Genomic DNA, 26337 nt, shown 5'->3' with positions numbered 1-26337 from the left:
TCGACCAGACAGGGCGTAGTTGCCCCAGGCTGGCGTACATGCGGTGGCATAGGCAAAACGCACACATAATGTCTTCCGAAAGTAAACAAGCTCGACACACAAGAGCTTTTGGCAAACATCTTCAACGGAGACACATTGGGCCAGTGCCTGCGGAACATCAATGCACGTGGAGGAAAAAGGGCCACTTGCTCACGTCTGAAGCGGCAAGAATTACTGCTGTTTGCATAAACGGAAAGATTAAAAAGCAACATTGTGTGGTGGGTTGTCATGTTTGCGCTGCGCCCTCGATTTCTTTAAAAACCTAATTTCGCAGTGTTCGAGGCACACACTTCATGTTTTTTTTTAAATTTTTAGTCGGTGACCACACCTTATGCCAAGTGAAGTGTCAATTTTCTCGACAGCTGGCGGTAACATTATAGGTATAACCACGACCATACACTTTCGTAGGCACTCGACTTCACATTCAGTATGAATATGTTAGGTAACCTTTCCCGAAATTCCTTTGAAGAGCATTGAAGTCGATAAGCAAAGTAATGTAAGAGGGGTCTCAAGATTATGCGGCAGTTAAGCCAGCACGGAATTGATGATAATGTTGACGTGGTGATATGACAATCCGCGCACACACACGCCCACATATGTGCATATATATATATATATATATATATATACACCTTATCTTAACTTAACTATGTCTTAACTGAATAGTTAACATCATTACGCTAATTAACTTGACCATTTAATTACTTTACGGCACATATTTCTATCGACAAATCGTAGCTAGTGAGTATGTAAGGTATGTAAGGTATGTAAGGTATGCAAGGTAAGGTAAGCACCCACTAAAGGGGGACAAGCGAGAAATCGGGCGGCAGGAGGTTGGTGTGCAGTATTTCGTGCGTTCAGAAATGTACACGATTGCTTCGAAATGTAGGGAGATGAAGCGTCATTAAAAATAACCCCCATAATACCGCATTACGCCACAAGCTCGAGTATTATAGACAAATGCAGGAACTATAGTTACCATAATCATCATAGCTCAAAGGATGGATGGATGGATAGATGGATGGACGGACGGACGGACGGACGGATGATGATGATGATGATGATGATGATGATGATGATGATGATGATGTGACGGATGGATGGATGGATGGATGGATGGATGGATGGATGGATGGATGGATGGATGGATGGATGGATGGATGGATGGATGGATGGATGGATGCTATGAGCGTGCTCTCTGGAACGGGGCGGTCACCTCATCTCATTACGATGCCTAATGCCCTACCTATTTTAAAAAGAAAAAAAAGCAGAAAAAAGAAAGCCACGATGATTTCCCATACCCAAACTTTCTGAACCCCTATTGATGACTTTATTTTTGCACGCCTCCCATTGTTTGTCGTTTCCCTACTTTTCTTCCACCAATCTCCACATCGTCGCTCACGAATCACTATTGCGGTCAAGATGGCGGCGCAGTAGCTCTCTCTGGTGAGTCTAGTAGGAAACTCAAAGGCGAGAAAAGAGGAATACTGTACGGGCACACGTATACAAATGGCGCAAGCTTGCCAACTGGCCCAAAATGGAAGTTACCCTCGGTAAACATGCAGCAAGCGGCCCATCTAGTGGCGTGCATACATTAACGCACCAATCACGCTAACACGCGGATGGGACCTGCGGTTCGTTAAAAGAGAGAAAAATGATGTCGCCGATCCGACGCCTTTAGGAAACGGTAAAATAGAGAGAAAGAGAGAGAGAGAGAGGACAGGAGTAACAGACAGGGCGCATACACAAGATCATTACGTATAATCGTTCTGAGGAGACGACACTCCTCGTGCGACTACGGCCTGCGGCCCAGACCGGCGGCCCGACCTCGGCCCAGTTCCCTAAATGACCACGCCGGGGAAAACTACACGCGCGCCCCCGAGCGGCATCGAGCGGTCGCGTGCGAGCGTTTGGTCCGTGCGCTTATCTATTCATTTTCTTTCTCTCCTTTCTCTTTCGGTCGCTTTCGCTGTAATTGCAGCAGGGCAGGCACAGCAGACTGGCCGTGGCAGTCCATAACGCTCAAGGACACGGCAGCCATCGCGCTATCCGACCACGAGCCGTGACGTATGCCGCGCAAAGGTATATCGAGCGCGCGGCGGCCAGACAAAGCGTACGTGCGCGATTCTAATCGTGACGTCATGCGCGTGGAGGCTAGGGGGCGCGAGGAGCAGCAGGTGGAGGCGGGGACGAAGTAGTGTGGACTGTTTTTCGCGCGACGTTCACGGACGCGGATCCTCACCGGGCGAAAGCACCCGAACGCGCGGAGGGGGGCCACGATAACGTCAGCGCATCGTATGATCACGCGTACATTAATTAAAATTAAAGCCAGAACCAGACCTAGAATGTGCCAGAACCAGCATTGCAGTATGTGGCACGCCACTGTGCATAGGGGACAGTCCGTATTAATAGACAGTTTTAGTATAGCGTACGCTAAAAAATAGCGGGTCGTCACTGCGCATGCGCTTAACGCTAAACGAAATAGCGGGCATAACGGGCGTACGCAACGCAAGCGAGTTAGCGTTGCGGGGTTTGCGGAGTTTGCGGGAAACATGGCGGCGGTCCCGGCTGCCCGCTTCGAATTGAATTTGGCGTTGATTTTGTAAAATGCACTTCGTTCGTAGCGAATCACTGTGTAAACGGCTTTCGCTTAGTCTCAGGCCGCTTCTACTACAGAGTATTATGGACAAACTCGTGGTGTTTTCCAGATCGCTTCTCGTTTCGAACGAGTCGAAGCCTAACGAAAGAAACATTCGAGATGTCAGCGCCACCTGTCGCTAAAGGCGCGAAATAGCCGCAACGACGGCATATGGCCTACGAGATCCGAAGATATTGCCGGCCAACTAAAATTTTAGAAAACATGCTCTGCTTATCGTACGCTATATTATAGCGTATAGCGTACGTTATAGTTGGGGACGCTAAACAAAAACTGTCTAATTTTGCCAACAAGCCTGGTGTTCTTTAACGTGCTGCCAATGCATGGTGCACGAGCGCGCGTGTTTGTGTAGGGGGGGGGGGGGGAGGGGGTTGTTTGCGGGTGGGTGTGTTTGTGTGTGTATGTGTGTTTGTGTGTGTGTTTCTTTCGGCGTGTTTGTGTGTGTGTGTTTGTACATGTGGGTGCGCATGCGTGTGTTCTGACCCGCATGGGAATGCGACCGCCGCGGCGGGGATCGAACCAACGACCTCGAGCTTACAGCGGCGCAACGCCATAGCCGTTGGCTATAGTGTTCGTATTCTAGTAGTGCTATAATACTAACACTATAGTATTCTAGTATTCACTCTAGTATTAGTACTCTAGTAAGTACTCTAGTAAGTACTCTAGTACTCTATAGTACTCTAGTAACACTCTAGTATTCTAGTATAGTGCTAGTATTATTCTAGTACACTATACCGTTGGCTAAGTCAACACGGCAGGTATAATTAAACGCGTCTCTTCCGCCCTCCGATCCGGCGTTCTCGGTCTACAGCGCCAACAAAAAATGAGCAGGGCGAAATCTGCGAGAATAATTCGAAGATGCACGAGAGGGGCTCGATTTTATGTAAGTTGCAACTACACGAAGAAAGAAGACGACGAAGACGGAATCAGTTTATTCACATGAGCAATGAGGTAAGAATTTGCAAGATGTGAAGAATGAGTACTCCAACTCAGAAAGTGAATTTGGACCTCATAGGCGTGACGCTAGGAATTGTGTAAACATAACAGCAATGAAAACATACCAAACCGTAGAATCCTGAAAAAGAAGTGTCATGACCATACAAATGGTCACAATACAATGCAGAGCTGCGAATAAACGCCTTGCAACTCGTGCAAGTAAGGCTACGTCAAATCACGTATATGTGCATGCAAGTTCGCGTTCCCAGTATGTGACGCACTATAATTTGGTCCAAAAGAGAAAAAGAAAGAAAAAAAACGCGTCACTTCGCTTGTTTGATGCAGCATAGGGGGGGGGGGGGGCTAATAGGTTCAAATCTCTAAGGCCATATATCCAATAAATACGTCATACATATTGCGACACAAAAGGATGAAACGTAAGTTTACGTCGAAATACACGACACCTTGTCTATATCTGTGATGTGCAACGCACAATTATTTTTTTTTTTTGAGCACCAAATGCAAGCAGCGTGAGGAGCCTTCGTACAGCGTTGACTGATATGTATTTGTATTCTAATGTATTGTTTGTGCTGTCGGTCCTGTGCCTGGCGCTGCTGCCCTCAGACAGGGTCTTAAGGCCCGTCAAGTTGCTGCGTACAACTATTTCATAAACCTTAATAAATTGCACGTTTATGGAAATAAAGGCACTTCAATAAAGGCGACGGAGCATACAGTCGAACGCCCGCATAACAAAGTGCTCGGGGGCCCCGAAATCATTCGCTATAGAGGTAACTTCGTTGTAAGGGTAGCGGACCGCGGCACTCAGAAAAAAGAACCGGTACAGAATTAATTAATTCGTTGCTACAGGTCGTTGAAAAAAGAACCGGTACAGAATTAATTCGTTATTACAGGTCGTTCAGTTCCAGGCGCATTCGTTGTAGACGTGTTCGGCTGCATTGTTAGACCGCCCTGGGACGCGTTGCCCCGTAGACAAGAGAGGTTAACTTCATTCGACCTCGCCTCCCCCTCCACCCCCCCCCCCCCCCACCTTTCGGCAGGCTCCCAAGAAGGGCTTTGCCACTGCGGCCACAATGGCAACGCCGGTAGAGGTCTCTCCGGGGACAGAGAGAGCCTCCTTTTATTCGGCGAGTAATGAAATACGGCACGCGATGGGTCAAGATCGCCCGCTAATTCAGCGATGCCGACAGCCTCACGCTCGACCCCTAGTGGACAACGGAAAAGGTCAAGGGCCCTCATTCTCATGCGCTCAGAGGTCGAGACGCACGCCAAGCGTGTAGACGATTCTCCGTGGACGAGACCCTGAATTAGCCGTGTCCGCAGTGCTGTTGTGCGCGTGACGAAATGGGCATTCCGAGTGCTCCCATTAGCATCGGGACTGCCGCCACTTCTTTCGTTCTTTGGCTCTTGCTTTCATTCGTTCATTCATTCACTCGGGCGTAATGAGCATTTCGGTGCCCGTTTGCCCCAAGACTTCAGCTCTTCTTCTTTTTTTCCTTTCTGCGCTTGATTCGTTCCATTTTACTGGTTTAATTTCGTTACACCTGTTGTCACCTGTTCATTCATTCATTCATTCATTCATTCATTCATTCATTCATTCATTCATTCATTCATTCACCCTTTGTCTGTTCCACAGTGTCACCATCTTTCAAACTCTCACGCCAATTCAGAAAGCAAGAACTGGAGGAAGAAAGAAAGACGGAAAGAAAGAAAAGAAAGAAGGAAAGAAGAAAAGAAGAGCTGAAGCCTGCATCAAGACTTCAGCTCTTATTTCTTTCCTTCCTCCGCTTGATTCGTTCCATCTTACCGGTTTGTTCGCGCTACACGTGTAAGGATGAAGAGTGGCACTGGAAAGTGCAGTCTCCGTCGCGTGTCTCGCAGCCTGAAGATGATCGGCACACTAGAAAGCGCTGTCGCCATCGCGTGTCTCGGAGCCTGAAGATGATCGGCACACCACAAAGTGCAGTCTCCATCGCGTGTCTCGGAGCCTGAAGATGATCGGCACACCAGAAAACGCTGTCACCATCACGCGTCGACATGCGGCCAGTTCGCCGATCCAGCCGAGCGATCGTTGCTGCCTCTGTGTTTCTGGCTGATGCTTGACGAGTCCAACAACCTCGTCACGTTATTTCACTCTTTCTTTAAGGGAACCATTATTCCTTTCTGTTTTGTCATCTCGTTCAGTTTGTCGTTCTCTCATTGGTTCTTTCGTTTCTTTAAATGCAGTTGTTTGTTCCTTCTTTTATACATTCTCTCTCGTGCCTTTCCCATTAATTTTTTCATTGATCGTACCGCTTATGTGAACGTATTTGTTCGTTCCTTCTCTCATGCGTTCACTCTCGCGTTTTTCTATTGATTTGTTCATTAATTCTTTCTTTGCTTCATCCATTCTTTCTTTCTTTCAGTCATTCATCCTTGACCTCATTCATTTTAAACTCATTCGCACACTCCTTCACTACTTAATTCGTTCATTCATACATCGTTTCGTTCGTCGCCATATCTTCAATTTTGCTTCTGCATCCGTTGGTTCATTCATTCGTTCTCCGATTCCTTCTTTGATTCATTCGCTCATTCTTTTTCGCTCATCTGCTCATCCTTTCATTCATTCATTCATTCATTCATTCATTCGCCCTTTGTCCATTCAGCAGTGTCACCATGTCTCAAACACTCACGCCAATTAAGAAAGCAGAAAAGGCAGAAAAGAAAGAAAGAAAGAAAGAAAGAAGGAAGGAAAGAAAGAAAGAAAGAAAGAAAGAAAGAAAGAAAGAAAGAAAGAAAGAAAGAAAGAAAGAAAGAAAGAAAGAAAGAAAGAAAGAAAGAAAGAAAGAAAGAAAGAAAGAAAGAAAGAAAGAAAGAACACTTGGTGTGAAAAACCACTCAGTAAATAGGAAAGTCCGAACGGACCGTCCACATAATGGTTACGAAACTACCAATGAGGCTCTTTCGCTGTCGCCCTCTGGCGGAAGGACGGAGAAACAGGTCTGTGGATGCAATTAAGAGTCAGGAACCCCAATTAACCCTTCCATGATGCGAAAGACAGATCGCTCCAAACAGAACCAAGAGCAGTGTTATATAGTGTATTCTTTCCCTCGGCTTTAGTTGCTTGTGCCCGGGATATCCCTGCAGCTAAGCGGAAAAGACGCACGCACGGCACAAGCGAATGCATCAGCGTGAGAGGACAGCGTTCCCTTTGCCCTTCCGGCACCCGACAACCCATGACTTCGTTTACAAATCGGAGCGGAAGACACAAAACAAATAAGAAGCAGCAGGCATGAGCCAACGGTTACTTATACTGTAACGCAACAGTTAGCAAAACTATCACGCCAGCTAATGATGCTAATAGGGAGCGGGTAATGAAATATGCATGCACAGTGCATAGAAGGTCTCGCTGCTGAAGCTGCTTCTTCGCCAATAAGGGTGCCGTCGGAACTGCTGACAGCAAACAGTGGATTCCTTGTGCGCTTGGACGATAATATGCTATCCGAAGAAGTCACACGGGTGTCGTTTTCCCCATTTTTTTTTCTTTCCTGTTCGAGGGCTTTTCAATGTCAAAGATCATTATTATCAGAACAGCGTTACACGTCTTGACTGTACACAGCTGAATGCCCAGGGCACATTATATAATCTCTGGGGAATTTGGCGCGGGAATTCAGGGCTTTATTTCGTATTTGCGTCTCTTACGCCTTAGCAAGACTCCGCTGGCGGTAACGCTGACAGCACGGGCAATCTAGAAGCGTAACTTATGAATCCCAGCTTTGCGTTTAATTCCTTTTAAATCCTTTCTTTAATGTTTTCAAAGGAATAGTCAGCTATCAATTAAGTTTTAAGCGATAGAGGCGCGTGTGACTGCGACAGCTGCTACGTGTGATAGCCGGGCTTCACATCTGCCTCATTACTGGCGCGCACACCAGACCTCTCTTTTACGAAACTTTCGACACTGCGGAGAAAATCCATACACAAAATTTTGTTGCGTCATTTGCCGATGCCGTAGGAAATTACCAAGAAATGAATTTTTGGCGAGGCACCGCATCTGTTGACAGAAACTCCGATGTCTGTGGCTCCAGCCTGCTTTACAACATTCACCCATCATTTCAGCTCTGAACAACATGAAGCCCAATGTCAATCTAGACCTATCTAAGTTATTCTTCATCCGGGAATCTAAGGGGTTATCTACACGTAGTCTACTGCTCGCGCTGGTCAACCGAATCGGAGCGACAAAACTAGACTCGTTAAGGAACTTGACCAATGGACAACCTACAGCTCCCAATACGTAATCGTAATTAAGGGCGAGCCCACAAGGCAAACCAGTCTATTTGAAGCGTAACGACACTGTCGATCTCTCTAAATTACTTTCTTATCGGGAAATCTATGCACGATGTGTGCGGAGCCCTTCGCAGCTTGGCCTGATCGATCTTCAACAAGCGCCTCCTCGCTAGACGATTGCCCGCAAACGATGACAAAAGAAACAAGAAAGAAAGAATGAAAGAGAGAAAGAAAGGAAGAAAGAAAGAACGAACGAACGAAAGAAAGAAAGAAAGAAAGAAAGAAAGAAAGAAAGAAAGAAAGAAAGAAAGAAAGAAAGAAAGAAAGAAAGAAAGAAAGAAAGAAAGAAACGAGAAAAGATGTGACGAAATTCACGCGCGCGACAGAACTCGGAGCCGGGCGCGTCCCACACGCTCCTCTCATCCGAATGCAAAAAGGAGAGCTCTCGACGCGTCGAAAAAAAAAACAAAAAAAAAAACAGAAGAAGAGAGGAAGGGAGCACTGCGGAAATTCTGCTGGACCGAATCCAGCTCCGAAGCAAGCACAAACACTTTCCCTTCTCTTTTATCTTTGCAAGCTCTCCGTTACGCCGCAGGGTCGCGCGACGCGTTCGCCTGGCCGTCCTCTTCGACCGGATAACTTTTCCGCTCGTTGGCATTCGCACCCGGAGCGCAGTGCGTGCTGTTTTCTTTTCTCTTTCTTTTTTTTCTTTCCGGCATCGCGGTCTCTCGAAGCGCGTATATGCATGCGTGCATCTACAAGCCTAGTTTCTGGGTCGAGCGACGTAAGTAACCAGATGGTACGCTTCGCTTAACCATGCATGTGTGAGTGAGTGAGTGAGTGAGTGAGTGAGTGAGTGAGTGAGTGAGTGAGTGAGTGAGTGAGTGAGTGAGTGAGTGAGTGAGTGAGTGAGTGAGTGAGGGTGGGAGGGATGGCGGGAGAGACAGTGAGTGAGTGAGTGAGTGAGTGAGTGAGTGAGTGAGTGAGTGAGTGAGGGTGGGAGGGATGGCGGGAGAGACAGTGAGTGAGTGAGTGAGAGTGAGGGAGGGAGGGAGAGATGGCGGGAGAGACAGTGAGCAGTAAGAGAGTGATGTGAGTGAGTGAGAGTGAGTTATTTAGTGAGTGAGAGTAAGGGAGTGAGTGAGTGAGTGAGTGAGTGAGTGAGTGAGTGAGTGAGTGAGTGAGTGAGTGAGTGAGTGAGTGAGTGAGTGAGTGAGAGAATGAGTCAGAGAGGGAGGGAGGGAGGGACAGTGAGTGGGTGAGTAAGGAAGTGATGTGATTGAGTGAGAGTGAGTGATTTAGTGAGTGAGAGTAAGGGAGCGAGAGTGAATGAGAGAGTGAGGGAGTGACAGTGAGCGAGTAGGTAAGGTAGTGAGAGAGATTTAGTGAGCAAGAGTGAGTGGGTGAGCAATGAAGTGAGAGTGAGTGAAAGTGAGCGATTGAACAAGTTATAGAAACGGAGTGAGAGTGAATGAGAAAACGTAGGGGAGTGAGTGAGTGGGTGAGTAAGGGAGTGAAAGTGAGTGAGAGTGAATGATGTGAGTGAGTGGTACCCACTCACAGCCCATAACGTTTTGCATCTTTTTAATGTTTATGCAGACAACTTGCCCAACAAAAACTGATTTGCAATAAGAGAACCGCTGTCAGCTTACAAGGACGTCCTACAGAGCTCTTTGAATCCCTATGTAATTTTGTGTACATTCATACCCGAGCTAGTTGATTAGAAGTGCCGAGTCAAAAGTCGACTAACTAGAAACGATTCATAAGCCATGCAAAGTCTACATGTGTAGAAATGTAATCCCACCGTCATACTTTGCCCAGAAGCACCTTAAGCGCCTTTGAGATTCTACTGCAGGGAGTGCTAATGATTTCTGGACGCGTAGTCTGGAACTTGCTAGCATAATGCGTTTTTTTTTTTTTGTAAGGAACCTAATGTTCTCTCCTTACAAGGAGTGTTTATCCAAATCAAACCGCTAGAAATGTGTGCTCTGTGTTTACAATAAATCTGACGACGGCTGTACCTATAGTGTATTCTGGTATACTTCATTTCCTTAATATAGACTGAGAATGAAGACGTCCCTCATGCGCTTATGCATGCTTATGTAATGTTCTATTCTACGTATGAGCTAGCTGATTATAAGCGCATAGTCGAAAGCCTACAGTATATATATAGGAGGTTCACCGGCCACACAAAATCCGGGCGTGCAAAGCTGCACATATAGCGTGTTTTATTATACTTTACTCTAGCCCAATAAAGACGTCTTATATACGTCTACGCCTTCCTATGCAATCATATCTTCTTCTATGCACAAACTAGTTATTTAGAAGAGCACAGACAAATGCTCACAGACTCGATCTAGAAAGTCCACGTATGCAAAGAAAGTCTACATATCTCGGCTATTGTATATTAGCATACCGAAACGTCACTTTTGCAAGACTGGCAATTACTTTTCCAAGATCCTGTACCCGACAAGCTCGTCTAACTCCGGTCTACAGAACGAAAGCAACGCCTTCAGATTTCTCCGTTCAAAACAAAAACAATTATATGCGTACGAAACAGTGACAGCTCACACGCTCCAAATCATACGGTTGTCTTGCAAAAGCGCCGTAATTTACGAGTGATGGTGGCGAGTCAATCACGGGACACGTCACTTGATCCACGATAACGAAATTCTTCATGCTGTTCTCATCTCAGCGAAGAAGGCTCAGCTATATACGGGGTAGGTTAAAACATGCCAGATTGCACTGTAACGACATTTATTCACAATGTTTCGTTATATCACACAAGCGCCCCAAACTTACAAACCCATTTACACAACATGCACGCTGGTGTTGGAGCAACTCGGACCATCTTAAAGACAAACGAGGCGCCCTTGATTCGAATTGGAGCAATTTTCGCTCCTCCCGCAATATGTCGTTCCCGTTATGGTCGTTAATGATTCGGCACCCAGACACCATTGAGAGGAGCACTCTTTATCGCGGCATAAACAAACAAACAAAAACTTACACTCATTTATTAACGGTCTGTCCAGACTTTACGCAGTCGAAAAAAAAAAGAAGAAGAAAAACGGAATCTTTCGGAGCAGCTGGTCGAAATAAGTTAAGTTGCCATTACGCCCGCCAGCAACACGCCGAACAATGATGATGTTCGCGCAGTTGTTAAGAGCGGAAAGCAAAACTCACACACTCAGTAATTTATTCCAAACCTTCACCGGACGAGTGGGCATGGGTTTGGTTGGGTAGTTTATATAAGAGGAGAGAGGCCGAGCACCAAACTGAAGGCGGAACACTGCGATATATGCAAATTTCGGCAAGACAATCATCACAGTCGTAAAACGGGCCTCGACGAGCTGACGTTAAGCTGTGATTAAAGCTAGAATCGTGCCAACAATAAAAGTTCATCGAAGTCAGCGGCGTCCCAAATGTAAATTTTGGCTCGCAAAGCAATCGTTATACGCTATAATCGTAGAAAGAACAGTTTGCCCCGCTGACGTAGGAGGTGGTTTGAGTCGAGAGCAACAAAATGGCGGTGAGTCCATCACGGCCAGCTGCTCGCAGCACGAAAAAGTGCCAGGCAATCGATAACAGTAAACACGGAAAAGAGCGTAAATCGCGTCCGACGTTGCGCAAAAGTGCTTTATCGTCGGAAACACCACCTAGGACGCATACCTTAATGCAACCCGCGAAGAACGTCAGGAGAAGTAGAAACAGTGCATTCGCCATTCGGCTAATCGAAAAAATGCGCCGGCTCAAGCCAGACACACGGGACAGAAGGGGAAAGGGTCAGTAAGAGAGAGAGAGAGAGACAGACAGACAGACAGACAGACAGACAGACAGACAGACAGACAGACAGACAGAGACAGACAGACAGACAGACAGATAGATAGATAGATAGATAGATAGATAGATAGATAGATAGATAGATAGATAGATAGATAGATAGATAGATAGATAGATAGACAGATAGATAGATAGATAGATAGATAGCAGAAACGCGAAGTCATAACGTCCTCAGTGTCCTTAATGCTTAGGTTCATCACTGCTGGTTTACTTACTTACATATTCAAATTTATTTATTTTGTGCTTGCAAATAGACTGGAACGTGTCGGATAGATCACAGATTGACCGAGGTAATGAGAAAAAGAAACACGATGTACGTAGTTGATCAACTTAAAACTACAAGACTACAGAATATCTCCTGTACCGTATACATCTCGACGTTTTTACTCCTTTCAATCCTAGTTCCGGTTTAAAACTTAGCGTAATTATATCAATTATTCAACAGAACATTTTGATTTCTCGAAGTAATGGCCGCCTCATCGAGTAATCTGGAAGGAGGGTTAGAACTGTGCTATTCGCCACAGGCACTCTTTAAAAATTTGGAACGCCCTAAAAAAAAAGAAAAAAAGAACAGAAGGACCCTGTATATACACTGCTCCATCACGTCTTATCGCCTCCTGTAAGGTCGGCAGCTCCACTCAAACTTCCGCGCGTGTAATGTTGCAAGCACGCAGGCACATCATCATCATCATCATCATCATCATCATCATCATCATCATATTATTATTATTATTATTATTATTATTATTATTATTATTATTATTATTATTATTATTATTATTATTATTATTATTATTATTATTCCTTTGTACTTATGTTGTCTATTAATAACAAAACCTAATTCATTTATTCATTCATTCAGATAACGAAACATACAAATACACAAAGGAAACAGGGAGGGAGCAAGCTGACAACTGCCACCGAGAGGGGAACAACGCCTGCCCACTCTGTAGGGAGGAAGGGGAGGGCACATGGCGTCAACCCGCCCGTTTGACGCAGCGCGGTAACTGCGTTGACCTTCACGTCCAAAACACCAGCTATCGTCGTTGACCGAACACCTTTCGTCGTTGACCGCAACAAACACATCTCGGCCTGGGTTGCATACCATTATTTCTTTACTATAGTAAAAGTTACCATGTAGTAAAGGTTGGGCCTGGGTTATATACTACGCGCTTACACCACGAACCGTAACAGGGACGCGGCCGACGTCGTGCGACGCAAACCCGAAAGTACGTCGGAATTCTTTTCTTCCCTGTGAATTCGTCTCCTAAAAACGCCAAGCTGTATGCGACGTCCAATAAAGACGCGGTGGTTTGGTTTACGAAGTCTAAAAGAGGTTTTTTTTCCTCCCCACCAAGTCCTGTGCAAACATAAATTTCTTCTCGCGAGCGGTTTCGGTCGTTATTTCCGACAGATGGCAGCAGCGGCGCAGGAAACAAGCGGAAACCCTCTGGCGGCAAAAGTTTGCATTGCTTGAGTTTTGCATTTTACTTTCCCAGCTGCTTGCGTGGGCGTGACGAGCCACAAAACGCATACATCTTGCTTAGAGGTATATAACTCGTCTAATATCGACCGAAAAAGAAAAAAAAATAGAGTAAAAAAACTTTTTTTTCACTCATTTTTTCTCCCCGCAAGCGGGAAACAAGCGGCAACCCTTTGGCGGTAAAAGTTTGCATTGCTTGAGTTTTGCATTTTATTTTCCCAGCTGCTTGCGTGAGCGTGACGAGCCAGAAAACGCGTACATCACGCTTAGAGGTATATAACTCCTATAATATTGACCGAAAAAAGAAAAAGAAACACTAGAGTGAAAATAAAACGTTTTCTTTTCTCTTTCTTTTTTTTTTCTCCCCCAAACGTAAACAATTCACGGCAGTTTCTGGTCGCGAACGGGAGAACACTCAGCCGCAATATTGCATCCGTTCAAACTGGCGGGCTTAAACTAACAAATTTAAACGAAACAAATAATGAAAAGAAGCGAGTAGTTTGCGAAAGGGGAGACGGCCAAAATTTATGGCACACGAAAAGCTACGCCAACAGGCATAGAAATATATTTAAAACTTTGTCGTGTCAGGCAACGATTTATCACTTGCAACGTACACCCGCGAAGCTAGCTTCACGTTCACGATAGTTATATATATATGCAATGACATACTTCATCATTACATTTCTTTTGTTATTGTTGTCGTGTTCTCGCGGCGGTCTTAGGTGTGAAATACGTTCGAAGCAGTCACGGAAGCTACCGCGCAAGTTCCGGCTCGCCTCTCGAACTTTATGGCCACTTCAGAGTTCCGACCAATCTTCCACGTATTCCAGAACACAATTTCGCTATAAGTCAATTGTTTGCCTGTTTATTTCGTTATCGGCCTTCCTTTTCTTTTTCGCTATAACTCTCCGTGAACAAGTCTCACAGAGCTCCTTCCGCAGAACTATATATCCTTTTTTTTTCTTTCTTTCTTTCAAGAACGGCGCTAGAGTAACGACCCTGTCAGATCCGCTGTGTCCGACGGTATCAGCGTACGAGCATTCCTTTTTTTGTGTGTGTGTTTTCCAATTTTATTTCTTTTTCATAGAGAAACATATTTCAGCGGTGGACGCGTTTGCATTCCTCGAGACGTCCGGCCAGTGGTGATATAGAGTCATTTGTTTCGCGAAACGCCAGGAGAGAAAGTGGGAGATCAAAGAACACATCACGACGAAAGCGAACGGCAAGGGAATTCTGAGAACGACGTGAAATTTCAGCGCGAACACCTTTACGCTTCTCTTTGGTCTCTTCCTTTTTCTTGTTTTTTCAGAGGCTCGATAAATCAGCGAATCTATCAGTTAGAATCACGGAATATATGTTGCCCAGAAAAATTAAGGCAGAAGTAGCGCAGAACACGGTAATTGGAGCAAACCGAGCATGGGGAACTTCTTAAGCCAGAAATTTTTTTTTATTGGGGAGGTGTGCCCCCCCCCCCCCGGTTACACCACTGCTTCCATAAAATAAAACAACAATGTACTATGATTTCAAAAAGGAAAGCGCCCTGAACCAAACAGAAGTTCCTTGATTGCTGAACAGACATTCGTACGACAGCAACTGACACAGCCAGTTCTGCCGGAGAAAGAAGGTCAGGAATAGAAAAAAAATTCTGCTAAGTCGGCGAAAAACTGCTTTTTAAGATTTTTTTTTTTGGCTATGCAGAAAAGGGTAGCATACGGCTATCCTTATTTAGTCTTGTTTGTGTGTTTTCCTTTCTTTCTTTTTCTTCGGGAAAGGGGGAACATGGTGACGGAGGTGGCTTTGTTGGCGTACGCTTTGTAAACGTCTTTTTTTTTTCTGTCCACATCATTTTTTTTCTCACCGTCTTCTTCGAGGATTTGTGTTATCTATAACTAACCCTATAACAACGAAGGTTTCATCGACAATAAGAAATAGAGTTGCAGGTGAGGTCACGTCCTAGGCACAAACAGCGAAAAAGAAGATATCGACGTGAAGAAATAATACTCATGAACAACAACAACAACAAAGACAAAAACAACAACAACAACACACATTCTTTTAGCGCGAGCAACCTGGGTCAGGCCCGGAGTGATAGCGCGAGCCTTCGCAAGACTATGTTGTTGCTGCGAGGGAGGTTGATGTGTTCAACACTTTTAGCGACACCAAAAACGCACAGATTCTTTGCATCTTTCTCTTGTGGCTCCGTCATAAATTGGCCTGTTAACTTTTCAAGTGCGTCATATTCTTCTTAAGTTATGTTTAATGCTGGTATTTTTACCATCAAGCTAGCCGGAAGGTGAACACATTTTCTCTTGTTTCCTCGCCAAACACTGGTGAATCCATCCTCGCGTTTACGTGTCAAATTTAACAGGCAATAACAACAAGAACAACAACAACGACAACAGACGCAACACGAGCAACGGAGTAGTCCGCAGATGGTAGCCACCTTTGGATAAGCAATCTGTCCCCTCTTTCGGACAGCATTGCTATGTTAGGAGTGAGGCCTTATATGTAACCGGCCCTCAGTAGCTCCCTAACTAATCTCGCCATCACCTAAACAGACACCAACGAGCGACAGCCTTCGCGAGCTGACATCTGTCAAGTTTTCACTGACATCTGTGTGACCCCGCCGAGGGTACAAGACGGCGACATTACAGAAGAAAGGCAGGTTCCCGTATAATCCTAGACTTCGCCACTGGCGGGGTCTCGTAAGAACCAGAAACAAATTGCTCCTCTGTTATGCACCTTAATGAAAAAAAAAAGAACTGGCTGTGGCATAGCTAAGGTTAAGCCCAGGATGCGAAGCATACTAGCCTTTATTTTAACGCGACAGCGTTAAGGAGCTCGTGTCGCAGAAAAGCCGGTGTCGTCGGCGTCGGCTCAGGCGTGCGGCGCTTGCCCAGGCGCACATTTCGTTGTCGCGCCGAACGCTGCGTTGCTCGACGCTCACCGCGTCCGATGCGGGGCGCGTAGTCGCTGCGCCGTAGCAAAGCCACCTATAGAAACAGTCTCTGTAGCACGCCGCAACCTTGGCTTCTCATTCCAACGAGCAGCTCTGTCTCCAGGAGGCATCTCACCTCGTGAGTGTCTAGCAGAGGCAAGCGCAGCTGCTTATATACCGCCGCGACGGCGCGAGCGACGGCGCGAGTTGGAGCCCCGTTTCTCCTCTGTCGTGACGTCACGGTGTCACGTGGTATTGAAGGCGACACCGCCGCGCCTGAGGAGCTGGGTTGAGCTCTAGTAACATGCTTCACATAAAAGTAATACAGTACTGTTTCATTACTGTTGCTGTAACACAGTAACACAGTACTGTATTCCCGCAAATAACTTCGTGAAACATTAGTCTAATTAAGCCAAGCAGATGCCATGAATGGAGTCAATACGCCGAATTCCATTTTCTATGCGGGCACCTTTCTTTATTTCTGAACTAAACGTAACAGCGCAAACACCAAAGACGAGCCACAAAAAGAAAGACACGACACACACTGGCGCTGACTAACAACTTCTTTTTGTCTTTTTTTTGTGGCTCGTCTTAGGTGTTTGCGCTGTTACGTTTAGTTCAGAATTATGTACCAACAAGGCCCAAATGAAGTGTTTCTGGAACCTTTCTTTATTTCATTCTTGCATTTTATTCATTGATTTATTTGCTTAATCATTTTTATTTTTGTGGTGGCTAGTCTGAAACAGGCGGCAGGAGTTCATTCTGCTCGGGTCAATGACGGCCTCCCTAATGCACTCAAAGGTTTCGTCACCTTGTCCTGCAAAGCCGAAGCAATATCTCGGGACGTAGAAAGCGCTGACTCGGACATTCTAGGAGTTGCAGACGCATCTCATTTCACTAATTAAAAGACCCACGCTCGCAATATCATGCTGCTTCGTCTTTTTCATCTGAACCGCTCTCGCTTTCATCTCACGGTCAAAGCCGAACTACATAATAGAGGGCGCTGCACACCGCTCTAAACCTAAAACACCAACGCCCACACTAGGCCTTTCACAATCCCCGCAGCCTCCCCAAGCGACATCGTCATTCTAACTTTTTTCTTTTTCCTGCGTCATCGTGGGACTCTTCCCCAAGGCTCTGGTCGTTTCAGATGAAGCTGCAGTTCAAGGTTAGGTTCGCCATAAGCCCGCTGTAGCCCGAAGCCGAGCACAGTCGACCTTCGGACATCTTGCAAGCGCACGGTTTACCTTGTTCAAATGTTCCGCAGCCCCATGGGTGCCGCTTCTTCAATGAAATAGAACCCATATATCACTTCCCTTCGCGCCTTGTAGAATCGATTTTCATCTAAATCTCGGCAGAAGTTCCTGGAAAACCTCCGATTCGCCATCGCCGTCGTCTGCTCTAGTTCTCGTCGTCGTCTGTTTATTTTCCTCTGTTCGTCTGTCTGTCACCTCTTTCCTTCCCCCGGAAGGGGGGAGGGGTCCAGTTCTCTGATTTAAGGCGCTGTCAAGGCAATGTTTGCCCAGCAATCCACAACTCCTGACACTGAAATGAGGCGTCTACATCGCTGGGCTTCTCATCTTTTTTTGCCCCTTTTGCTGTCTTGCTTATGTCCTTCTGTCTACTTTTTTGCGTGTGTGTTGGAAAGTTACTTCAATACAATTCCACCACCGAGTACAGGCGCCATGGACTTCTCATCCACAGTCGAAGGGATTGGATTGGATAGGAGGGAAGCCGCCTGAGAACCAGGGGAAGGCGTGGGCCGGCAGTCGATGTCAGAGCTCTTCAACCGTAGCATACAGGGAAATTTCCAATACGCCTTATGTGTTCGCAAGCACGGGCATGAGGAACTGGCGACTAAAATGGGATCTGCTGACTGTCGCGTCACCTATGGGCGATAATACAAACTAAAAACCGACAACATTATATTTTTTTTTTTTTGCACAGCAAAAAAAATGACATAAACCTACGCACTGCAGGCAAGGTCAAATAACCGGCATTTTCAATAAGCACAATTTATTTTCTGTGACATTAGCCATTTCAGGCTCCTCTTTAGTTGGCGATGGGTGAGGCGAAGTTGCATCATGTCGCTTACTGGCGGCGCCTAAGTTATCCTCCGTAGAGAAGCTGTACAGTAGTAGTAGCAGTAGTAGTAGTAGTAGTAGTAGTAGTAGTAGTAGTAGTAGTAGTAGTAGTAGTAGTAGTAGTAACCATCGTTAGCAGCCGCCTATTTTTATGTCCGCTGCTAGGAAGAACGCCGCTCCCAGCGATCTCCAATTACCCTTGCCTTTGCGCTAGCTCTCTTTGGCAATCAAGGGAGAGCGATGGAACTAAATCGTGTACAAGAGCGCTACTGAAAACGTACCCACATTTTCATTGGGATTTCAATTCAGTCCGGGAACCGAAAATCTTACTCAGTTATACCTAAATAAGACAAAGTGCATTCAGAGTTTCAAATTTAGTTATGCTTCGTAACTTTACTCTCTGGCCTTTTGGAAAATGCGAAACCATCGTTGCAAATATATGTGGTGTCCAAATACACGCCCTGGCGAAGGCACCCTCTGGATAACAGACGCATATCTCTAAGGCTATGCTTTTGCCGGCTGCATACGGCTGAAACGATAGCGGGGACTGGCAACACTTCATAGACGTCAGGTCTTGGAGAGCACCTATATCAAGCTACGCTGACTCAGCGTCTGCTCGGATACAAATGAAACAGAAAGCATTGTTGAACTCTGCCGGACTACTTGGCGCAGTGACAGATGTGCAGAGACTGCACCTTTCTAGCTTTATTTCCCGTGCTATAGAAAGACGTCCTCCACGCGTAGCAGTAATTCGCTCATAAATCCTTTCTCGCTAGAGGCTGGTGCCATGAGGAAAGTTTAGAAAGAAGGAAAGGAAGAAGATGCGACGTGCCAGCGGGGATGCCATTCCAAAAATTGTCAAATCCCGCTATACAGTCCAATTCGCCATCTTGTAAGCTGCGATTGGCTCAGAGGGCTGCAAGGGACTCTCCGATTGGCTCAAAATGACGCCATCACAGAATTTGACCATAAGGCTTAATTTGATAATGTGCAGAGTAGGATACACCAGCTGAGGTACATTGCTCTCTCTCGGGGCCTCGGTATAGTAGGTTTTTAGCCACAAGGATGTGTTTGAAACTCCGTGCGTGATTTCATTGAAGCAGCAAAACGTATAATCCGTGTTAATTCCAACTTTCCTGACTACTGATATTACGATTCTCCTAATTCCCGTCCAGTCTAAATATTCAACGAATATTCTTTTTTCTGGTTCCCTTCAGGTAAGTAACAATCCATTCACCTTTTCTCACTTCTCAAGCACGCCCTAATTAACTGTTTTAATCCCAAACTTTACCCTCTCAAGAGAGAGAGAGAGAGATAGAAGACAGGAAAGGCAGGGAGGTGAACCAGACGCACGTCCCATTTGCTACCCTGAGCTGGGGGAAGGGAGTATGGAGATGAAGAAAGAGAGAGACCATCTTACTGAAGTCATTACCCGTGCGTACAAATCAAATCACCCGATCCTTTGCCCATGCCCCATTGTGGGTACGTGCCACGTATTCAAATATCATCATCACCGGTGAGCGCGGTGTTGTCCGGCGTCGGGAGCTGCTGGCGCCGGCCTCTGGCAGGACTGCCGAGGAGCGGCCCAGAGGGCGCCCCCAGCGACGACTCCTCGTCCGCGACTCACCGTCCGAGGACGAGGAGATGGCCACCGAAGGGGACCGGTAAGTGCGGCTGGCCACCACGCTCGTCGAGCTTAGAACGACAGAAAGCTGAGCTAGTTGGTAAGGATTCATTATGCAAAATAGAAGTGAGGCGTGCGGACAGGACACAAGAGTAGAGAAGTGGACACCACGAACGCCGAGAAGTGGACACCACGAACGCGTTCGTGTTGTCCACTTCTCTACTCTTGTGTCCTGTCTGCACGCCTCACTTCTATTTTGCTCGTCGAGCGTGTGATTGGCGAGCGACGAATGACGATGTGCCGCCACGATCGACGAGCGTCGTTACACGTCCTTAACCCCCGTATTCGGAAATGCATCTTAAGTTGGAAGCCCATGCCTGACTCGATATAAATGACGCCTCGCGTGAACGTTCCCAAGACGCTCATAGCGTTTCCTTCGGCGCGTTTACGACAGGCGTCCTACAAATCGAGCGTGGGCTTCAAGTTAAGGTACATTTCCTGAATGCGGGGGTAAGTCTCGAATTGGGACGCACCGTCAATAAGTTATGTCCGAAAACGTTGCGACCGCAAGCCGAAGCAAGACCACAAAGCTGTTTTGCAGTGGCTCGGCGGCTTTCGCTAATAACGTCAAATTAAAATTAAATTATAGGGTTCTACGTGCCAAAACCACGATCTAAGTGTGAGGCGCGCAGTAGTGGGGGACACCGGAATAATCTGGACCACCTGGGGTTCTTTAACGTGCACCTAAATCTCAGTATATGCACAGAGGTGTTTTCGCATTCCGCCCACATCGATATATGCGGCCACCGCGGCCGGGATTCGATCCCGCGACCTCGTACCTAGCAGCCCAACACCATACCCACTAAGCAACCATGAAGCGTATCTAATGGTACCTCCAGCATCACGATCGGCTGTAGCATTTGCTCTTACGAACAGTCTTATAGCGCAGCATCTTTTTTTTTTTTTTCGCTCGAAAATACGGTCCCCGGCGTACCCTGTAAGCGGATAACGTGTTCCTTTTCTCCGGTTTCCAGCTCCACCACTGCGCTTACAATACCAGAGACAGTTATATCAGCATAGGTGTCTCTTTCTTTCTTTTTGTTTGTTTCTTTTTTCTTTTTAAGTTTCATATCACAATCTTTCGGAAACCTAACCAGAGACATTAAAGCATCCTGGACGCAGTCTCGTTTCAACACACACAGCCATTAAAGCATCCTGGAACACGTTACGCCTACGTATACGACGCTGTACATATTAAATTTTATATATGTATAGATTACGCAGCAGGCGCCAGCGAGGAATCATTTCCGGCTGAGAGATTACACGTCGTCTCCGTATACCGCCTTCCGTCGACGCCGCGTTCCTCCTCGGTCACACGAGTTTCCCAACACCGGCGAGATGACGCCAGGGAGTCGGCCCGTAACCCCAATTTATCAGCGCGCTCGCTCTCCCGCCCCGAAGCCATTAAAGAAGGCCCGGCCTTCGACGCGTCAAAAGTACTACGAGACACGGGGGTTTGCAACGCATCCGGCCCGCGTCAGTCGAACGACTTGCAAAAGAGAGGTGCGAAAAGTGTGATGTCGTTGTCGGGCCCGAAGAAGCGGCGAGACGACCTCGATCCAGTCGATTTCTGGGGAGACACGAAATCAGTCAAGAGAGAAGGAGATTCTTGATGATGGGAAGGAAAGGTTGGGGTAAAGTGCAGCGCAGTAACTGTCTCTCAGCAGAGGACACCTCAACCACGCTGAACAGGGGGTAGGGAATGAAAGTAGAGGGAGAGAAAGTGCACCAGAAACAGCGGCACGCCGCGGAAATGTGATGGAGCTAAAGGCGGTCGGCGAGGCCGACAGCCTCGGCGAATGTCAGGAGCGAAATCAGTCAAGAGGACGCTCTACAAGAAACACTAGAGGGAGACGAGAGAGCTAGCGCCGGACAAAGCACAGGAAGTTCGCCTCGATGTTCCGCGAAATGGTTCGACAGGAAAAGAAAAATTGGGCCCGCGCGACGACTTCGCGCATAGCAACGCCTTTAAATGAAATCGGCGACATAAGCGGAGCCGGTGGGCCCACGTGAAAATTCGTGTAGCGATTAGAGTGGGAACCGCGAGGTAGATAGCGTGTGAGCATGGGCGTGAGCAGTGTTACACCGCCTGGATGGGGACACCGATGTAGAGTGTCTATGACGTAAGAGCAACGTTGTTTTTTTTTTTTTTTCAAGTGTAGCATAAGGAAAGTGGGGGGTGGGGTAGTATTATGTAAGCATCCACCTAGTGGACATGAACGTATCGTCTATGCTGAATTTCTGATTGGCTGCACTGGGATACCCGTCAGAAGGAGACAGGCGCCTTCAGCCAGTCAGCACTTTAGCAGCAGCCGAAATAAACGTACAGGATATCGCCCCCACCTAAGAAGTCATTGGTAACGCTTACCACAATTTTCTTTTTCTTTTTTTCTTTTTTTTTGCTCAGCGTCTATGCAACGGCTCCATGCAGCGTCTATGCAGCGGAAACAGTTGCTTCGCGGGAAGTACAGCGTGTCGAATAGCTCATTAACAACCGTCGTTTGCATTCGAAACTGTCGGCGTTCGAAGTCATGTGTGCCGTCTGCACGTGTAGAGGCACACACACACGTGTGTGTGTGTGTGTGTGTGTGTGTGTGTGTGTGTGTGTGTGTGTGTGTGTGTGTGTGTGTGCGCGTGTGTGTGTGTGCGTGTGTGTGTGTGCGTGTGTGCGTGTGTGTGTGTGTGCGTGTGTGTGTGTGTGTGTGTGTGTGTGTGTGTGTGTGTGTGTGTGCGCGCGCGTGCACGTGTGTAGCCTGCGCATCTGCGTAAGCATGCGCAGGTTATTACACCATGTGGAACGGCAGTCATGCTTCGGTCTACATTACCAACAAACAGCGTCGGACTCATGTCCGTTCTGGAAAGGGGCACCGAGAATAGGTGTCCACCTCGAACGAAGACGATTACGTGATAGCGTGGTACAGAACTCAGCGCATTCCTTATCGCAGAAGCTCCAACAAACCATCGAACTAACCACGTCTTCTGGACCGACGAAAGCGAGACCGGTCGCCTCATGACTCCAACATCATAAAAAAAGAAAAAAAGAAGAGAACAGACCTCCACGCTACAAATAGCTGCACTTTTATCAGGCCTAACAAATAAGCTTCCCACCTACGAACTTCTTTCACCCAACGCTCATTCTCAGTATATAGACTTCCATGTCATTATCACTGTGTGCAGAGAATTTTTGCTGAACGCGGCACAGAGATACCGTATGACGGAAGAACAATCGAAAAGCGAGCGGTCAGGACGTATATAGAAAAAGGAACACAGATACAGGAGGGAAAAAAAAAAAACCGCTGTTATCCGACATTCTGGCGCGCAACGAGAAACGACGTCACGTACCGGCCTCTTGCGCGTTTTTTTTTTTTTTTTCGATAAGCGAGAGCGCGTCGATTGAGTTTCTTGCGAGCGATGTCTTCATCGTGTGCTCACGTAACGGCCGACACAGGTACGGCGTCCCCGGAAAAAGGAAGGAGGCGAACCGTAGACGAGACAGCAGTGGACTCGTAGCGAAACCGAGTGAACTTTTGAAGAGAGGCCTGCTTCCTCAACTCTGCGGCAACGCTATCGTCAAGTACAAGTCTAAAGAAAACGTTGATTTCAAGGGGCCACTTAAAGGACCAGAAGCTTCTAAAGAAAACGCAACAAGAACAACAAAAAAGTGAGAGGGAAAAAATCCCTGCGAGGGTATGGAAAGCTGAGCGATTCGGTATAGCTGCATTTTTCTCAACAGCGCAGGAAAAAGGGACAAAATGACGGCTCGTTTCGTGTGGCCTTCTTCGTCTTTTTTGCGCATTTGCACATTTACTGCGACAGCAGGCAGGCTGATGTGGCAGACCCAACCTTCCTCTCCAAAACAACTTCTTTGAGATGCACTCAACGCAAGCTCCCGTCCGCTATACAGTATACTGCCTCTCATTACCTCCGAAGTTATGTGCTCTCGCGCCACTATGCTCACGAGTCTGCGTTGCACACAATACACTGCACAGTTTAAAATGAGTGTAAAGGAGTGCAAAAATGAGTGTAAAAATTATTATCGTTGTGGGACGACAAACGACCCGTAGGGTGTAAACTGTTTTTAAGAGTGTGTAGATACGTCCCAAAGGGTGTAACATTGCGGGACAAAATTACGCCCTAAGGGGGGGCGTAAATTCCTAGTAGTGGAATACAGCCAAGCGCTAACACCGGGGGTTCGCATTTCCTTCGTCCTCTGGGCGACCTCTTGCTTAGACGATAATGTGACCAGTCATTCGAAGACACGGATACGGCGCATAGAGGCTCCCAAATGGCGGCCTTCTATCGCAATTCCCATAACTCTATCATTACGGTACGAGAAAACTACGCATTACACGATGCAGCCCGTAAAAAAAAACACAGAGCTACAGAAGGAGCTGGTTTACGCAGTCGATAGGCCGGTGGCTAAATGACGCGTCCAATTATGGCATGCCGCGGGGATGCCTTAAAGGATGCCTATTAAAGGATGACCCGACTCCTCATCGGTCTGACGCTGGTCATCGAATGGCGGGGGAGAAAGGAGGTCTTGCGAAGACACGTCCGCTTATAAGGTCGACAGGAAGTGAATAACTGGGTCATCTTCGTTCAAATTACTGGCGCCGTCTCCGCGTCTTTTTTGCAGACACTGCAGTGATCGCAGTGGCGCCAAACATACGTCATCATGGGCGCATGTCGTAACCGCTCTGTGAACGGCATCATGGCGGTTTTGTGTTCGTCTGCAACAAAATCTGCGTCCGCAAACCGCTTCGCCCGCCCGTAATGAGAGTCAAAATGACGCAAAATGGTGCAGCTTGCAAGAATGGTGCAAGCTATTCTGTTGTGTCTCAAAAGAAAGCCAATTGTAAGCAGCTAAAAGTAAAAACGCTAAAAGCTAAAAGCGCGACAGAATTTCCGTTTTCTACATTTTTGCGATGCCTCATGCGGCACACTGCCAACAAACACGTAAAGCAATATAACAATGCGATATGTGGCACTCATTCACTATATGTGGTAACCGTATTTTACTCGGAAGCGTAGGTCGGGCAAAATAAAGCGGACTCATTCAGACTCACTCACTTTTTTTTTGTTGCTCAGTTAAGGCTCACTCGGACTATGCACTCGCCAAAATTCTATTCAGCCTGGCTCACTCGTGCTCAGACTCACAAAAATTTTATTCAGCCGAGATCCTTCGGGCTCACGGGTCGGTCCGAATCTGAGGTGAGTGACTGAGGCGATACACTATAGTGAGTTTGCCGACATACGCTTGGAAACGACGATAGAAGCAAGAGGGCCGGTAACCTGTGGTATATAGGCGACTGACAGATGGAGTACCACACTGTGGTATAAAAGTTACATAAAGAAAGCTAAAGTGCCTCAGAAAGCCTCGCCTACGTTTCGACACGTGGACAAAGATATGTCTATTTACCAAAACGTAGGCCAGACATTCTGAGGCACTTCATCCCCGTTTATCTAACTGTTATGCCAACGGCATCGGACAAAGATAGGTACATCTTTCGAAACGTAGGCCACTTTTTCTGAGGTACTTTATCCCTGTTTATGCAACTTTTACACCAAAACGTACACACAGAGGGTTCTGCGGTGTGTTGAGGCAACGCAGCCGCAGTTTAAGCGATTTCCTTTGTTTTTATGTTTCCTTTCTTTCGTCAGCCCCCCGCCCCCCGCCCCCCCGGCCAAAAAGAAAAAGCTTAATTCCGGGCCTGCAAGCCTCTGTTAAGCGCGTAGCGCTTGAACTCGAGCATTGCCAAAGGATGCTGCAACGTGCGTGATTGTGGCACGACGAACCCATAACGTGACACTACAGGAAAATCCGGTCTCCGTTCGTAACTGGGTACACATTGTGCCGCCGTTTCTCTCTTATGCATCGCTGCAGCCAGGTAGGACGTACATCCGGAGATTAGGCAGTAGGGTTAGAGAGAAAGAGGAAACATCGTAGCTCGCTCTTGCGACTTTCCCTGCGCGCTCTCACAAAGCAACGTTGCGGTCGGTATGTCACGTTAAAGCGGTCAAGGGAATATAAAGAAAGGCAAAAGTAATTTTTTAAAAAGAGCACAGCTACGCAAGACACGAAAGGGACAAGAATGCCAGCAAACTTGCGGACGTCTTGCGATTTACTTGCAGTTGTTGCGTTCCATGCTTGCAGCGGCTGCGTCGACAATGAACTCTCTTTTCTTTTTCGATCGCTTCGTTACAGTGTAATATCCGTGTGTGGTAATATGTGTGTATGTGCGCGTGCGTGTGTGATTTAAGTAACTACACAAGCTACTCAAAATAACGGTTCTAATAATAAAGGCCGCAGTTTGAGTCACACAACAAAAAGAGGGCGAAAAAGAAAAAAAGAACAACAGCAATGCGCTTGACGGTCGAAACACTGACACCCATCAG

The 26337-nt window shown here is 46.8% G+C and overlaps 2 protein-coding genes across 2 annotated transcripts in view; one reads left to right on the top strand and one right to left on the bottom strand.

Annotated features, from left to right (window-relative positions):
• Window positions 1–26337, bottom strand: part of LOC135905660 (protein phosphatase 1 regulatory subunit 37-like) — a 431344-nt gene that overhangs the window by 213378 nt on the left and 191629 nt on the right. The window lies entirely within an intron of this gene.
• The window catches only part of LOC135905659 (uncharacterized), a 56018-nt gene continuing 49398 nt past the window's right edge, over window positions 19718–26337 (top strand). The window contains exon 1 of the mRNA XM_065436605.1: window positions 19718–19921. Coding sequence (XP_065292677.1) covers window positions 19902–19921 — 20 coding nt within the window. The 5' untranslated portion in view covers window positions 19718–19901. The remainder of the gene's footprint in view (window positions 19922–26337) is intronic.

The sequence above is a fragment of the Dermacentor albipictus genome, chromosome 7 (genome assembly GCF_038994185.2).
Source record: "Dermacentor albipictus isolate Rhodes 1998 colony chromosome 7, USDA_Dalb.pri_finalv2, whole genome shotgun sequence".
In the NCBI taxonomy this organism is placed as follows: domain Eukaryota; kingdom Metazoa; phylum Arthropoda; class Arachnida; order Ixodida; family Ixodidae; genus Dermacentor; species Dermacentor albipictus.
Note: the sequence above shows the minus strand (reverse complement) of the source record. Positions and strands in the feature narration are given on the sequence as shown.